We start from the raw sequence: 16,907 nt of genomic DNA on the forward strand, positions 1-16,907 counted from the left end.
TAAGTATTTTAAGACCATGCCATAATCAGCTTATATATTTCTAGTGTCACTTCATCATAAACAATAATTACAGCATTAAAGTAGTTATTAATTTCTACCATTCTATTTATAAAAGAAAGTTTTATGTTAAACCAAACTCTTACCTGTTATAACAGATCCATCAGATCCTGGACCATTTCCCAGTGACTGGAATTCTGTTAAACTTAAAGCTCCAGAACTATCATCACCTAGAGACTGGGACAGGTCTTGAATGTTCTCCATATCTTGTAGGAACTCTCCAGATAAAGGGCTGTCTATATCCTCCTCCTCCAAGGGAGTAAGGGGATAGAGCTGGTTTTCAGTGTCCACCATTTTGATCAAGTAGAGCAGTCACTTAAACTTCTTTATACTGGTGAAAGAATAATTAAAAAAAAAAAAAATCAGATATTAAAAAAAAAAATTGAACCAGTTGCAGCACACTGAATACAGGATTTCTGATCCAAAAGTGAAATATTATACAACATTCTATTGCTCTGGAAGCTTTATGCAACATGAATCATCAAGAGCACAGGGTGGGGAAAATTCCCCAAAAGACTTCAAGATGGATGAAAGTTACGACAAGGTCAATGGTAGATGGTTGTTTTCTCTCCATTGTTGAGAAAAGTGTTTCTACAGAAGGCATTATGCACTTCCCACCAAAACTTGTAACAAACATCAATATTCTACTCACTCTTCTTGAGCAGGAGAAATAAGGGCAATGCTGTCACTATTACTAAGTTGCCATCTCATTCTACAAATACCATTAGTACAGATCTATTTGCCCAATTCTTTGAAACAGGCTAATTCTAACCAGAAAAGGAAAATAATTTCTATGTCACATAGTGCAGCAAACAGGAATATGTAGGAGAGTAAGTATGTGAATTAATCCATGATTTCCAGTTACAGACAACAGGGATGTTACTGTACTCACTGTGCTGGTGGGTGAGAGCTGGACACAGAGCAGGCACAAGCCCAGAAACACCTGGAACTAACTGTGCTGTTTGCTCTTAGTTATCTACTCACATCCCTGACATAACCAGAACATACTCAGACCCAGAAAAGAGAAATCCCTTGTATGTAATTTGTGAAAATAAAATTAAATTCCTATCTGTGTGATATATTTATTTGGTGATGGGGGAAAAGTATAGAGAAACCTCCAGCAACCTAAAAGAGACTACCAAATTTGTATCCCTAGGGAGCCATTAGCAAAAAGAAGAGAGGAATGGCAGAGCATATGATTGGCACTGCTCCTCCAGTGTGCTCTCCATGAAGCTCTCCTGGGCTAAACCAGTTGTTCACAGCACAGAAGGGTTGTATTCCTCTGCAGACACTCAGCCCCAGGATAGCTGGGGAGGTTCCAGTGGGCTTCTTGCATTCAGTGTTCCCTGCTGAATCACATACACATCTCTCCAAGTACCACTTTTCATCCAGCACACATATTTTTAAAAGATTAAGTGAAAACTGAAGTCTACCCTCAACCAAAATAGGCATTACCTGTCAGGAAAGCAAAGGAAAGGCTTGAGAGCTGACCTCTGAACATGGCAACAGCTGCCTGGTATCCCCCAAACCACACCATACCTTTCCAGGTTTACAATCAATGTGTAAAATTCAGCAGCCTTTTTAGTTAAATTTCTGTAAAAACAACTGAATAGCTAGTGAAACATAAATGGAGTGCTTCTTGTTTTAACTATTAAATTACATACCCTTTTGTACTTTCAAACACTACAATTAAATTACAGCTGCTTAATCATTAGTGCTCTTGTCAATGATTAACAGGTACTTAAGCAAGCATGGCAACATAACATAACAATTTCTGAAGACTCAAAATACACTAATATTCACAATACTGACAAATAGTTTTTTTATAAGCACAGAAAATCTGTAAGAAATACGCCTAGTATTTATGCAGTAAACTGCCTTCTGGCTTCTCTTGTGTTCAGTGCATGTTTGCACATGCATATGCTTTCACTGGCAGGTTTCACATGATATGCATTGATCCTTGCTTGAATGAAAAAAAGCTCCTAAAAGAAAAAGGGTAGTGAGTATGAAGCTCATTTAACATTCACAGAAAGAATTTTGCTTTACAAAAAGCCCTGTACATGTTACAACAGTAGATGTAGTAGATGCAGCATGATGATTCCACTCAAAGATCTGTGTCCTCTAAGTATTGATAAAAATTCTCTGCCACAAAGACATTGGCAGAGGATTTTCTCAGTTTCCCATAGAATACTTCAGTCTCCATTATCCCTTTCTTATCCCCAAGTACCAACACATACAAACTGAAAACAAGAGAATGGAACATAGAAGAATAAGGTTTTATGTAATTATGGTTTTAAGGTCAAACAGGTTTTACTCTCTCACATCCTGTTATCTCTGAAATACGTCTATTTTCACAAGAAGTCTTTTCCCACCATCTCACTGTGAATACCCACTGAGTAACTTACCTATCAACTTGAAATCAGTCCCAAAGTAATCAGTCAGATTATTAAAGCAAAACACCTCAACATGCAGCTGTCAGTTACTTGCTTCATTTTTGGCAAGGGATGGAGGGATACTAAACCTCCAGCCCTTCCACATTTAATACTTGCCACACCAGGGATAATCTCTGTAAGGAAACAGGTCTCTGAGATGCAAAGGTCTCTGGGAAGCAGTAACAAAGTCTGATCTTTCTGCATAAACAAATTGATCGTGTAAAGGGCTTGCTTGCAAATACCAGGGTTAAAGTTGAAACAGCCATTACCTCTAGGTCATTTTGAGAATGCTGGGGTTGAAAACAGCACATGTAAACTCGTGATTACAATAGAAATTTTTAGAAAACTTCACTGGATAGGAAGAGCCTTGAATATTTAAGCTGTAGAATATTTCCAATATCCTGATTCAAAACAAAAAAGAATGGAAAACAGGATTTGGTACCTACAGTGTGACACCCAGACTTCCACCTGGCAAAGGATGCATATTTTCTAATTTATCATGTGACAATTGATTCAATTTTCATAGTTTGTAACTTTATATACTCATACTATTTTTTATTTTAAAAAGTATTAATAACAGAAGTCAGTGAACATTTTCTATACATGTGATGAAAAATTTTTGAAAGATACCCCTTCATCAAGACTGCCAGTTGCACACCCCTTCTCCAAAAAAACTCACCCAAAAAATATGTCATCTTTCTTCCCTTTACTCAGTTGTACTCCAAGATACCATATGGAACTTGCCATAGGTATCCTTGCCTTTAAAAGAAATCAAAATTTACATAATTACCCTAATTTTGAAAATTGACAGCAAAGCTGTAAAGTCAGGATCTTAAAAGTCACATAAGGAAAAATTCTATGCAACCTTGATTTGAATTCTCTCCCCAGCCCCATGGCAGGTGAGTGAGCAAGTGGGGCTTGGTTGCCTCCTGGGGTTAAGCCCAGACAAAATGACAAAAACAACATGGAAATGGGTTTTTTTTGGTTTATATTGCTCAGCCAAACTCAAGGAGAACTTACTGAGCTAGGAAGCTGTGTTTCTTTGGACCCAGGATTTTCTGTCCCAGTGGATTTTAAATTACATTGGCTAGTGTGTGTTACAGATCAGTGTCTCTGAACAGGACCACTCAAACCCCCCTTTCAGTGTGACTGATCTTCCCTCTTTAAACAATTCAGCTGCTTTTTAGGCCTTCAAGACTATATATCCCCTATTTCCCCCAATGCTTTTTCACTTATGTAACACATTTATTATACAGTAATAGTTTAAAAATTTGTTTTGCCAAGATTACTGTTTAAGAAGTAACTAATAACAGGGCAGCAACAAAATTATTCAGGAGATAATGAAACTATTTCTTTCAAATACCATACCCTCTCACTTTCATACAACAGATGCTGTCACTAATGGAGAAAAAACTACAAAGAGGAAATTAATTTTCAGCAAACAGAAATAAGAGAGGTAATTCATCTCACCTAACGTCAAACAGCTCACTTAACATGTTTAGGTTGAGTGGAGCTCAATGGAATTTCCAGAGCCATGACTGATCTTTGAGGCCATGATTACACACTAAAAACGTGGTACTTTTCAATCCAACCACTTCCCTGATCCAGTTCACTGCAAAGCCTCACAAATATTAGTGCTGGCTCAATGGAGAGTGAGAAATAAGCAGCTGGGAAGAGGGATACACGTGCTGCATGGCCAAAATATAACTGCATGTGCAGCCTGAATCTCCTCTGCAGAGTCCAGTGACTGTGTGGACAGGCTGGGTCTGCAGAGCAGGCACTTGCACTGCCTGAGGCGAAGACGCCAAGGCCTTTTTGGTCTCCTGTGGGAGGTGAAAACTGCTCTACAGATCAGACAGCACCTCTATTAGATTAAGGGGTATTACCATCTTTTGGCAGGGCTATGGAGCTGTCATGCAGGCTGCTATGTGCACATCCCATAGGTACTCACCTTCCAGCAGTAAAATTGCCACTGCAATCCAGTAATGCCTGAAGATCCAGGCACTTACCCTGAGGTGACACAACATGCTCCAAAAAATAAGTAACAAAAATGAAATTAAAGTTCCAATGCTCGAAACTCAAGCTGAGAGTAGAATCTAGCTCAAATAAAGACTTCAGCTGCTTGTAAAAATAAAGCAACATCCTAGCATCAAATGGCTTTCTAAAGGAGAATTTTGAATTCAACAAGCCCCTCAAGATCCTGGTAACTAGGATCAGTGTTCAGAACAATTTATATTTACACTGACTTCATATTAGACAAGAGAGCAGATTTCACCATATTTCATGCACACCATTAGACAGTCAGCCTGTATCAGAGAGCTCAGCTGCAGACCACAGCTCCCGGGTAGGGGCGCAGTGGGAACTGAAGCCTGTGTTTAAAGGAGCCCCTGCAATCCCTTTGGCAGCAGGAGCCACATTTGGTTTCATCAGCAACCGGACAGGAAGGTTTTGCAACCTTTGCCTCCAGGCTCCAAAGACAAGATTTACAGGTCTATCACCTCAAGTTTACACCTATCAGCAATCATGCTTGCTTTCTTCCACACAAATGGATGTATCAAACATGGCATTAATCAAACTTGCATCAAGGCCCTTCTGATAAAAGGAAAATCCCATATTGTAAAGAGGGGAGATTGAGGTGTTGTTTGAACTGCCTTCAAGCTCAAATAGGTTCAAGTCTGCATAGAATGCCAGCATGACTGAGATTTTTGGTTGTTTGGTTTGGTTTTTTCTCCTCTAAATGTGAGTTTTCATATCCAAAAAGTAAATGCTTTGGAGGCTTCTGTAACTGGGAATAGGAAGACTTGATTTTTCCGTCTAGTGAATGCTGAACTGAAACTAAAGTCAGAAACAGCTGTATGTCAAAGTAAAGCTTTGAAATCTCTTTTAAATCTGTGTCTGCTGAATCCTTTAAAAAGCTGTCTACTCAGGACTTCAGTATAAGTCAGGAGTAATATAAATGAACAAACTATATAATACCATACTCAGGGTTATTGAAAAACCTGTAAAACCTGTAATGTTTTCCTTCAATTTACTGTTTGAAGTAAATTAATAAATAAGTGGTTTTGGAGGGCTTTTTGTTGCTTTGGGGTTTTTGTTTGTTTGTGGGGCTTTGGGGATTTTATTTTTGTTGGTTGCTTTGTGTATTATGAGTTCCTAGGTTTTTGTATTTTTTAACTACATTATAATTCAGTCTGAAATTTAGACACTACCAAGCCCAAGCAAGCACTGCCAAAGACTGAAGTGAAAAACTTTGTGTTAAAAAAGTCTCTTGTCTTGCTTCAACTTTTATAGTCTAGATACATAGAAGGCTTAAAATCCTCTCAATTTGTAATGGTGTCTGTTTCTAGTTTTTATAATCAAACTGACTATCATTCTAATCTATAGAATCAAGATACTACTGTTAATATGGTTTTAAAAAATCAGCCTGTAAAGCAGTATGAGGGAAGAATATTTGGTTTATTACTTTAGGTGTTAATGCACTTAAATATTCATATTGCAGTTCATAATATCCAGTATTTTTGAGGCATAACCACTGAAGAAAGTATATTTTATTAACAAGAGATTCAAAAGGACAATAAGAATTTATTTTCTGCAAGAAACTAAGCCACGGCATCATCTTAGTAACCTCTATGTTATAGAGTAGTCTGTGTTCCCTGCCATGTGCTGCCTCTCAGGTTCACTACAGCTCCACCAATACTGCTCACAGCTGACCAGAACTTCTAATGGAAACCCCACTCCAGTGGAGTTTTTGCCCTTGCAACACACTCCCCTTTTCCTTTCCTCTCCCAAATGAATCCCCAGCTTTTGCTCTTCATCCAATCCATTTCAATGTCAGCTTCTCTTCAAGTCGCTGCTATGTTCCAGTCAAATTATTCCATGCTTGAGGAAGATTCAAAAGATCACATGTGCTAATCACAACAGTTTGTGCTTCAAAGTTCCACAGACTCTACAGCCTCTGTGACAACACCTGGCAGGCCATGGAGCTGACAGAACACACTGCCACACATGCTGGGTGTGTGTGCTGAACACTGACATGTGGAGACCACAACTGCTGAGAAACGGAGATCTGGTGCATCATCTAGGGGGCCGCTCCTGCTGCATGTACATCAAAAGCTGGGCTTTGATTTATGGTTGATATTTGAACCAAGGAGAGGTCACATTCAGACAAACACGACATACATTTAGTTGCTATTCGATCCAAGAGCCAAGGTCACGTTCACACAAATGTGTCATCTGAGTGTTTGCTTTATTTTTATTACCCCGTTGATGAACCTAAAGTTATTTTACTTTCCTCATGTGTCCCTAAAAACTCCTTACCCTTTTATTTGGTGTGTCCCAAAAACTCCTTGCCCATTGACTTGGAAGCTGCCTGGTTTTTCCAAGTTTTGCAATCCTGTATAAACGTCTGATGAGCTAATTACATAAGCCAAGCTTTTGAATTGATTAACAGTTAGGGACACCTTAATTTCAGAGATCAGAGCTCAGATTGAGGCTAAATCTGGTTGCATGGTATGGCTGGAATTAAGAGAATTTAAAAAAAGGAACCAACCAAAAATCCCACAAGAACTTCATTTTTTGAACTGCAGGCATAGATTAGATGTCCTAAGCCATAGTCAGGTGTTTTTTTTTTTTTCCCTAAAATTAATACATAACAATAAGTTTGAGTGGTGAAGTCAAAGCAGATTACAACATGTACATCATTTACAAACAGCCCACGCATTTGCCCCAACATGCTGCTCACTGGGAACCAGATCCTTAAGACTAAATTGGAATGTTGCAATTGTTTCCTTACACATGTGATTACTGCATCTCAGATTATGAAAAGCGTGCGCTTGACAATTTTCTAACTATACCCTGATATTCCACAGAGACCTCGTTTGTTGAAGGACACAGACATCAGAGGGTAAATAGAAATTGCATTTTAGAGTGGTGCCTAAATGATTATCTCCAATATAATCAATTCCTGAAGTGAATAAAATGTAAGCCCCGTGCTAAGTCTCTTACATAATACATTTTCACTACATATGGTAAAAATAAACTTCATAAGGTAACAAATTAAAGACATCTGTGCAACTGAAATTGTCAATTAAAATTATAATCTAATACACACAGATGCAGTGCAAGGCAAAATTTTTGGCATATTGATGGTGCTGCTACATAAACCTCTCACTCAGAAGATTTACTTGCTCACATGCTTGATAAAAACACCCAAAACCAAATCAACCCACAAAAACATAACATACATGGCTGTTTTTTTTCAAGGAAAACATCATAACTTTTACAAGCATAACTGTCTAGCAACTCTTCCTTACAAATGTGAAAATTCAGACACTATATTTATGAAAAGGAATAGCCAATTGCCACTAATTTAAAAGTCAAACAGTTGGATGCACTTTCTGAAACTGATGGTATTTCAACAATATTTAGGGTTCATGTGTAAGTACAGATAACTTCAGATGTGTTCTTACAAAACAGGATATAGGAATCCCTTTTGGTTTTTATCTGCAGACCTTTATGAGTGATAGCAAGTGGAATATATTCTTGATAATAACATATTCTTTAGTATGTTATCATAATAGTTATATCATATATATATTGTAACATAACATATAGCAGTAACATACTCTTTAGATATTAGAATCCTTGCTGTGTTATAAATAAAAATACTTGTCTTTAGCTGAAATGTCATAAAAGAAGGATAAGAAATAATTACATAATCTTTTGTTCTCTGAGCATATTTAACCTTCCTGTATTATTTCAACCTTGCTTATTCAAGAGAAAAGCAAAGGATTGTTCCTATGACATAAATACTTCAACTGCATACAACCTCATTCAAGGCCATGCATTATAGATGACAGATGCCAATTAATTTTGAGTTTATCGACTGGCAATGAAATTTTTGCAGCTGCATATGGTTTTGTGAGTTTAAATAGCACGATAAAGTTTGGGAGCACTGAGGCAGTGCCCAGATTTGAGAACTACCATTCGCACAGGTATTTACTGTTGCCCCCTGCCCACCTGGCACCCCCAAAGCATCACAAACACACTGAGGCTGCTTCAGCCTGATCTCGCTTGTCCTCCTGTGCTGGCTGGAAACTGGCAGGCCAAACAGAGCAGACAATTGCTGAATTCATATTGCATCACTTCCTCAGCAGGGTCAATAATGTATTTTCCTTTCCTCTTCCCAGCCACCAACTTCCGTGAAAATGACAGAACTTTCATGCCTTTGCAGCCATTACTGCTCTCTCTAATTTGAGAAGGTTTGCAGGCTCAGAATTGTTGGGCTGGGGGCACAGGACAGCAGACATACTGCATAACCTGACAGGTAACTAGACCAGAAGAGCAGGAAAACAATCCTGAAAATTGCTCTCAGTTTTGGAGGAAAACTCTCTTCCAAAACTGATCTGGACATTTGCCTGCACCACCCCCTAATTCTTGCAGACATCTTAACGGCAACATTTTTCCTGAATAAAGAGCTATTGTTTTGGAACAAAACCATCAATCTAAAAGGAGAGGAAAAAAGAAAAAGATAAATTGAAATTACTTAATGCAAAAATTTGAAAGGTGTGTTTAGCATACTGATTTAAGATTGTGAAAAGTTACATTTGAGTCTTACTTGCCATTTAATGATTAGGCCTTGCAACCTCCCATTTTTAGTGGGACTAGATTTTGACAGGATTTTGACTTATATACAACTTCTCCATCTGACAAACTCCCAAATTTTGCCACACTGATCTCATTACACATGACCTGCTCAGAAAAATAGAAATAAAAAAGCCCACAACTTTGCATCTGTACCCTTTCCTACAAAAGCTCTTCTACTTAAGCCAGTATTCCTTTATAAGAAACATGAAGTCTCTTAGTTTTCTCTTTTCATTTATAGCTTAAACTTCTAGCTTGGGCTCCTTATTGTTTTGGCTCAGGACAAAAGACCAGTTGCTTTGGTACGTGATACTGCAATTTTTGCTTCCAAGATAACAATAACAACAACAAATATGTTTCTTCCTCAAGAACACCTCCTTTCAGTCACCAGCTCACTCCCTACCCCAAATCCCAGGTCACAGTCCTTTTCAATATTCTTTCAGCTGTCTATCCCTCTCCTCTATCACCCATATCAACCCATCCCCAAATCACCTCCTTCACCCCCTTGGTGCTCCAGTCTCCTGTCTCAGCTCCTCCAGCATCTGCACAGCTGCACCCGCCTCACCATCTGCAGCTCCTCGCATGATTCATCACCAAACATAACAGACCAGGATTATTCACTGTTTGAAAAGCTACAGTGGAATTTACATCTGTTTCTGGAAGACATTCAAGAAGCCTGAATTCGCCTTCTTAGCAGAGAACGCCACCACTGTGTATTTTCAGTGGTTTTATTTCACTGATAAACTTTATTCCCTTGTGCAGACATAATAACATGACTTATTTGATAAATTAAATTCAGCTTAGCAGAGAGATTTATATCCTTTAAAAAATAATGACCCTCAGATAAAATATTACAGATTTAGGCCTCTTCTGCTTGCAAGTGTCATTCTGAAAATTGAGTCATTCCAATGGGCCAACTTTTATACTCTTCTACCTCCACATAAAATCCAATGTCTTCTGTAACTAGCACCTGCAGTTATGTAGATGACTTGTTCTTTATTGTGCTAAAATTTTACTCATTCATTAGAAATACTTTTACTCTTGTTGCTCAGCTATTACATTTAAGTAAATAAACAAATGAAACCTGCTAAAAATAAACTAACTTCAATTTAATGTCATGCCACAACTCAGAGTGGAATGCAAAACAAAATTCTTTCACTTTTTCTTGCTGGGGTTTTTTGTTGGTTTTGGTTTGGTTTTGGGTTTGCTTTTTTTTTTTTTTTTTTTTTTTTGCTAAGAAAAAGGCCTTGAATTTTATTCTGACAATTCAGACATCCCTACCTTTAAAAGTTTTTCTTAGTGATAAATGTATCACACAAAACCAAAGTTTACACTGAGTTAGTGTTACTGACAGGAGCCTTGGCAACAGGCATGAATGCAATTAATCTACATTTTTTGGCAAATGGACATCAAGTACTTGTACTTGCAAGCTCCTGACGTGTCAGGTAGAGGATATACTTGGGACACATGACTTCACAGCTCTAAATCAGGTCACTCACTACAGTATACAGATCACAAGCCTCACACTCCTGGGTGATCAAAAAGTGGCAAACTATACCCAATTATTTTCATGCCATGTTTTCCCTGCTCATCCTCTATGACATGAAGGGTATCTGGTGCCCAGTTTAACAGCAATACCAGCACTGCTGTGCATCTGCCACCCCACTCCTTCTAACCAAGCAAGCATCTGAACTGCAGAAAGCTGGAGGAAGAATATGAGCCCAGTGAAACAACCAGGAAAAAGAAAACCTCTTTAAAAAAGCCATGTATGTATTTCATATTCCAGTTTTACTTCACTTGGTAAGGCATTTCAGCTGCCTTGAATCAGACATTGAAAGAGCAGTTGTGGGGGACATGGCACACACTCCCTCTCCAAAGCAGAGTTACTGGCTGCAAAACAAGGTTACCTTAAGGGTACCTAGCCAAGTCAGCTCAAGTAACACACATCAAAAGGATGTCCCTCCAGTAGCTCCCTGGCACTGCCGGCCCGGCACCTTCCGTGTCCCTCTGTCCTTCCAGCCACGCTGCTCCCCGCTGCCGGATCCCGCTGGCACCGTGAATGACCGGGGCCAGAGCTGGGCCGGAGCCTGCCCGACACCGCTGCGGCCCGGAGCAGCCTGACAGGCTCCCAGGAGAGCGCCCGGCCCGGGGCACTGCACGCTGCTCTGCCTCCCTGCCGTCCCTACGCTCCGGGCCAGCTCCCGGGAACACTCCCTGGCCAGTTTTATTTCACAGCGCAGACACAGCTCCATTCACTGAATCGGTAACACAGGAAAACCACGGACAGCTACAGAGAGCTGAACAGACCCACCGAGGGGCAGCAAATCGGATGGAGAGAGGAGTATGGATGGGAGAGGGAAAGGAGGAGCCTAGATCAGATCCAGCCATGCTGTGTAGCCACTCTTCTTGCTGTAGCCTGTCTTTGCAGGGCTGTCAGGAACCACTGACAGAGGACATCCCACTCTTATTTGCATTTATGTGTTCATTTATATACACCACCCACCCCTCGCCATGTAGAAGAGAAATAAAATGAATGATAGATGCAAACAGAACAATTCTATGTTCTTAGAGGATAACCACTATTACATTTCCATGGGATTTATTACAGGATTTATAATCTTGAGAAAATGCAGCTCCTTGTAAATTTGGTTAGAATGACAGGAGCTCAGTATGCTGAAAATCAGGTGACCAGAATGTACATTTATCCTGAAAATTTGACAGCTGTTTGAAAATATTGGCCTGTTTATGCACAGTTTCATCTGTACATCTCCAGCACAGAAGAACAGGTACAGCTGCTGCTTTGTTCAGAGGCAGTAACCCTGTGCTGCTTGTCTCTTACTTATCTATGTACTAAAGCTTGTCTCTTATTTACATAGGTACCAAAGCTGCTACCTGATTTGATCACACTTGGCCTGCTTAACTGCACACAGCATGTCCTTTATCATGAGGTGGGCATGAATGTATTAACTTCACTTGTTTTATATATATGTATATATATATATAAATAGCTATTTTGTAATCTTCCACTGAAAACTGCCAACGAGCCAACAGTCCCGTGGGCTGCAATTAATTGTATTTTAACATCAGAGTGTAGGAATTAATTGACAGCTGCACTGGAGGATTCCTCTGCTCTGTTGGACAGAATGCCACCAGGCACTATTAAACAAGAGCCTCCAAAGCAGCCTCCTGACACAGCACCCACCTTCTCCCTTCTCCTCCCCTGCAGTTCCAATTGGTTCCACATTATATTCTTCAGCCTTACTACTCCAGGGAACATTTTCCATATGTGTTGAATAAAGATGCCAGAGAGTTTGGTTTGGTTTGGTTTGGTTTGGTTTGGTTTTGTTTAATTGGAACCTGCCCCATGACTGCAGTGTCAGGTACTTTGTACAACTCTTCCTGAAGCAGTAACACTGACAGCAGGTTAGCAAACATCATCAGTAATTCAAGTCTTCACTTTCAAGTAAGGTTTTGCAAATGAGACATGAGCTCTTCTTACCTTCTGAACAGTCATGTTCAGTGGTTTGTTCTGTGATTTGTTATATCAATCATTTCCTGTAAATAATTTTTAAAACAAAACAGGCATGTAGCACTTATTTGTGTAACAGAACAAAACAAGGAATGGCAATACAAGCCTATATTCAGGTAATAGAACTTACTCAGCATAAAAGTGTGCTGGATGCATGGATATACACAACAAAACAGTAAGACCTGCCTCCAGGTATTAATCACAGGCTGTAAATAGTTTCAAATGATCCACTTTTATGATTTTTTTTGTTGTTGTTAAATGTAGATAATATTAAGTCATTGCAGAATTATTTTTCCATTTAAAACACATCAAACTCTAAACCATTCACCACGATAAATTCTCTCAGCTCCAGGATGTTATACACTCAAAAATGAGCAAGGATTTGCTCAACCAGCACTCCAAATAGCAGCTGTGGTTTCCTTCCACATACTTCTCAACAAAATGAAAACAAACTAATGAGATACAAAAATATGAAATATGAAAATATGGGACTAACTTGCTTTCACATGTATTTCATCTGCCTGGAAACATGCCAAAGAGCTGTACTACCTCAGTACAACTTCAGCTCATTGCTCTGAGCTCCTCAAGGCAGACACATTTTGGAACAAGTTTCTTTTACTACTTGGAAAGATTTAATGAATAATTTCTCAGTTTACACATCTTTTAAAAACCATGACAGTGTATCAGCACTTTTAGAAAGGGATAGGTAACTTGCCAAATGCTTGCCAATCTCTCCTACTCTTAGTGTTTCCACAGGCATGAGACAACTTGAACTTAAACCAATAAATTTAGATGAATACAGCACCACAGAACAAACCATGCCCCTTTGGTAGTTTACATCTTTCCAAAGTATAAAAAATTTTAACACCATACACACATTTTAAGACTTAGCAAAGTCTTAAACACAAACCAGTCACGAAACAACTCAAGCCTCAGTCAGGATTAGAGTGCCAGGGAGTTGTGGTTTCTAATTTATAGTAATCTGTGCACGAGAAGTCCTTCACTGGACACAGAAATTACACTTCTTAGATATTTAAAGACACATGCAATGCACTTATAAATAAATATTGTTTCATAAGCAGAAACTATGAGAAGTGGTATGAGGAAGTGGAGTCAGATTTGGCAACATCTCAATGCCACATGCAATCTGGTCACACAACAGTCTCATATTACTTGAGTATCTTTACAACATGTCAAATATCACACTCTTGGAGAGATTTTAGTTTTGAGCATTGTGATGATTAAGAGCCTAACCTTACCAGGCTTTCTACTTCAGTGAAAAATTCAGCCTTCTAGTTCATAAAATGTCATTCAATATTTAATTTAACAGACCTGGTCCTTTGAAATGCTGAGCACTCTACTTCTAAAATATTAAGAATTCAGAATTCTACTGACTAGCACCTAAGACAGCAGCAGATATCAGACTATAAGGAAGTTTGACTTTGGTCTCCTGATTGTGCTACTATTTTCTGTTTATCAATCATTTATTGTCACTATATGCTCGGATTTCCTTCCTTGTCATTTGACCATACATTAATCACTCTTTACAGAGATTCTATGCCCAGTCCATGTATGTACTCACCCTTTCAAGCAGCATCTTGCAAGGCTGAAACAGAAGTTGTTTTCCAGAATCTTTCCCCCTTCCATTTCATGTGCAGATTGGTGATAACAAGCAGTTCTTCATCAATAAAAAGCTGTTGACATTCTTAAAAAAAAAAAAAAAAAGTCAATAAAATTTCCCAGGGCTTACAATACTGATTTTACATGGCTATGATGTAATATAACTTAAAAAAATATTTCTTTATGCTTGTTCTGAAAAAAAAAACTTTCCTTTCACTTGGGCTAAGAGAATGTTTTAAATGATTGAGGTTTTTTAATATGTCCCTAGTTTTACAGCTGGACCACACTGACATGTAGCTAACTGGGGAATATAATTGGTATATCCCAACATAATTCAGATCTTTTTTCTTTCATACTAAAAGAATTCAAAACCACTCAGCTGAGAACACTATAGTGACAGCCTTGTGCTATTTTAATTATCTGTTATAGAGTAAAATACTTTTACTCCTAAAGAGCACTTTCTCACAAAGTCTTTCTGTGGACACATTTAGAGTAGTTATAGTTCCCAAGGTGCACACACAGCCCCATGAGATGTCTTTGCAATTGATCTTTATTTTGAGAATTTACTTCTCAAAGGTAGAGATTTTGGTTTTATACACTTTATAAGGCCTATATATTAAAAAAAAAAAGCTAAAAAATATCAAACAAATTAGAGATGCAGAGAGATTTTGGAAAAGTGGATTAAAAAAAAGTTAAAATTCCAAAATTATGTAAGAAAATATGCTTGTACATGTAATAAATATGAATTCAACTTCATTTATTTTCCAAGATAAGTATGGAATTCTCTGTTTCTCCCCCTTGCAAAAATATTACATGTGCAATAGAAGCAGAAGCCAGAACCCAAATCTCATCAGGAAAGCTATAGAAAAGTAAGACAAGAATAGAGCTGTTTGCAATTTTGAAGTTCAAGCTGCTTCTGAAAAAATAATAAGAAAAGTTATGTTTCCTAGCCCACTTTGGGACAACAGTGAGCATTATAATCCATTTTTTAGACCAAGAGTAGTATCTTAGGCCACATATCCTACTCTCCTGTAGGACATTATTGTCCCTTATATTTTTATAACACCCTGCACGTGAAATATTAAAAGCATAACAACACAAAATCACAACTGAAGTGTAACCCTCTCTCCATGGTTTAAAATTCATGATACCCTTTATGAAGACTACAGTATTAACAGAAAATGAGGACAGTAAAGAACTACTGAAAAGCAAGTGACAAACCCACAAGGTGTTTCCAATAGGTAGCCAAAACTCCCTATGCACCTCACTGTAGAGGATGACAGTCAATATAAGGCACCAACAGCTTGATAAGAATGTTTTTTGGACCATGCCAAGAGTTTCTTCCAAACATGGGAAAAGAGAGCAAGCATGCAGTCTGGGGAGTTCCACAAACCTTTGATAAGGTCTGCATACCCTCATCCTTCCCATAAACTACATTATATTACTTGAAATTCCCAAAGTTGCCACTCAAAGTCACTGGGAGCTGATGGCTGCTCGGTAGCTCATGCCAGCCAACAAAAGTTATGGTGCTGGTTTGGGTTCAGCAGACGTGTGACCACATCACATGAACCACAAGTGCCTCAGTTCCAGCACGAGACCAGGTAGCAGCCTCAGTGCTAAGTCAATGATTCAGGATTTACAAAGGAAATCGTTTTTACAGCTGATCCGTTTCGCTGCCTGCAAAGCAAATTTTAATAGGTGAGCAGTGCCAGATGCCAATGAGAAAAGTCTGTGCATGTTCTGCAATACAAGGAGTTTGACCACGATTTTCCTTCACAACAAAACTTATGCAACACCTTTATTAGTGCAGTACTACTAAGACACCCAATGCCAAAAGTGCCAAACATTATCATTCCAGATAATCCCGTGTGACGAATCCTATGCTCATACCACTTCCATCAGAGAGCTTAGGAACAGCTTCCCGTGTCATTGAGTGAGACTGGGCCAATCTTAATATGAATACAAGGCAACACCTTTTCGCACTCCTTTCCTTTGTTACTCCTGGAATGCTTTTTGAAAAGCAAGTATCCAGCCCCACGGGGACAACCAAGAAGGCGGCAAACCGCAGAAGCAAGCCCCGGAGGCGTTCCCAGTGACCTGCTGCTCCTCGCTCGCCCTCAGGACAGAGGACCCTCCTCTGCCCAGCCGGCCGGGAACAGCACAGCCCGCCTGACTGAGCCAAGCCAGCAGCGGGCACTTTCTGCCTCGTGTCCGAGTTCATTCCAGGTTAAGGGCAATCCAGATGTTCCATTTGGGACACTTGACAGTTGCCAACCAGCCCCTCGTGTGACAGCCCCTCGCATTACCCCTTTCTCCGTTCCCACCTCCAGCCCCCCGAAATCCCGCTCCCCCGGCGCTTCCCGGGTGTCTCTTTACCTGCGCCGGGCCGGCTCTGCCCGTCCCGCAGCCCCTCGGCCCCGTTTCCCGCAGCCGGGCCAGGGCGCCGCTCCGAGCGCGCAGCGGGAGCCGCTACAGCATCTCCCCGGGCCGGCTACCTCCTGCTGCTGTCCGCCGCCGCTCCGCCGAGGGCTTCACACCGCGGGGCCGGAGAGATAAGTAATAGCGAATAGCAAGGGAGGGGAGGAGAGGAAAGGACAGGTCATTAGCAAAGCCGCCGCCGCGTTAGC

The 16,907-nt window shown here is 39.7% G+C and overlaps 1 protein-coding gene across 3 annotated transcripts in view; it reads right to left on the reverse strand.

Moving 5' to 3' along the window:
* PPARA (peroxisome proliferator activated receptor alpha) overlaps positions 1-16,907 on the reverse strand; it is a 76,559-nt gene that overhangs the window by 16,235 nt on the left and 43,417 nt on the right. For 2 of the 3 annotated variants that reach the window (XM_054514811.1, XM_054514810.1), the window contains exons 2-4: positions 16,657-16,809; positions 14,243-14,365; positions 144-388 (exon numbers count right to left, since the gene is read on the reverse strand). In XM_054514811.1, the coding sequence (XP_054370786.1) occupies positions 144-351 (208 nt within the window). In that variant the 5' untranslated portion in view covers positions 352-388; positions 14,243-14,365; positions 16,657-16,809. Of the gene's footprint in view, positions 1-143; positions 389-12,630; positions 12,687-14,242; positions 14,366-16,656; positions 16,810-16,907 lie in introns of all 3 variants that reach the window. The other variant, XM_054514809.1, reaches the window with a different exon arrangement.

This window comes from Molothrus ater, chromosome 5 (genome assembly GCF_012460135.2).
Source record: "Molothrus ater isolate BHLD 08-10-18 breed brown headed cowbird chromosome 5, BPBGC_Mater_1.1, whole genome shotgun sequence".
Lineage (NCBI taxonomy): Eukaryota > Metazoa > Chordata > Aves > Passeriformes > Icteridae > Molothrus > Molothrus ater.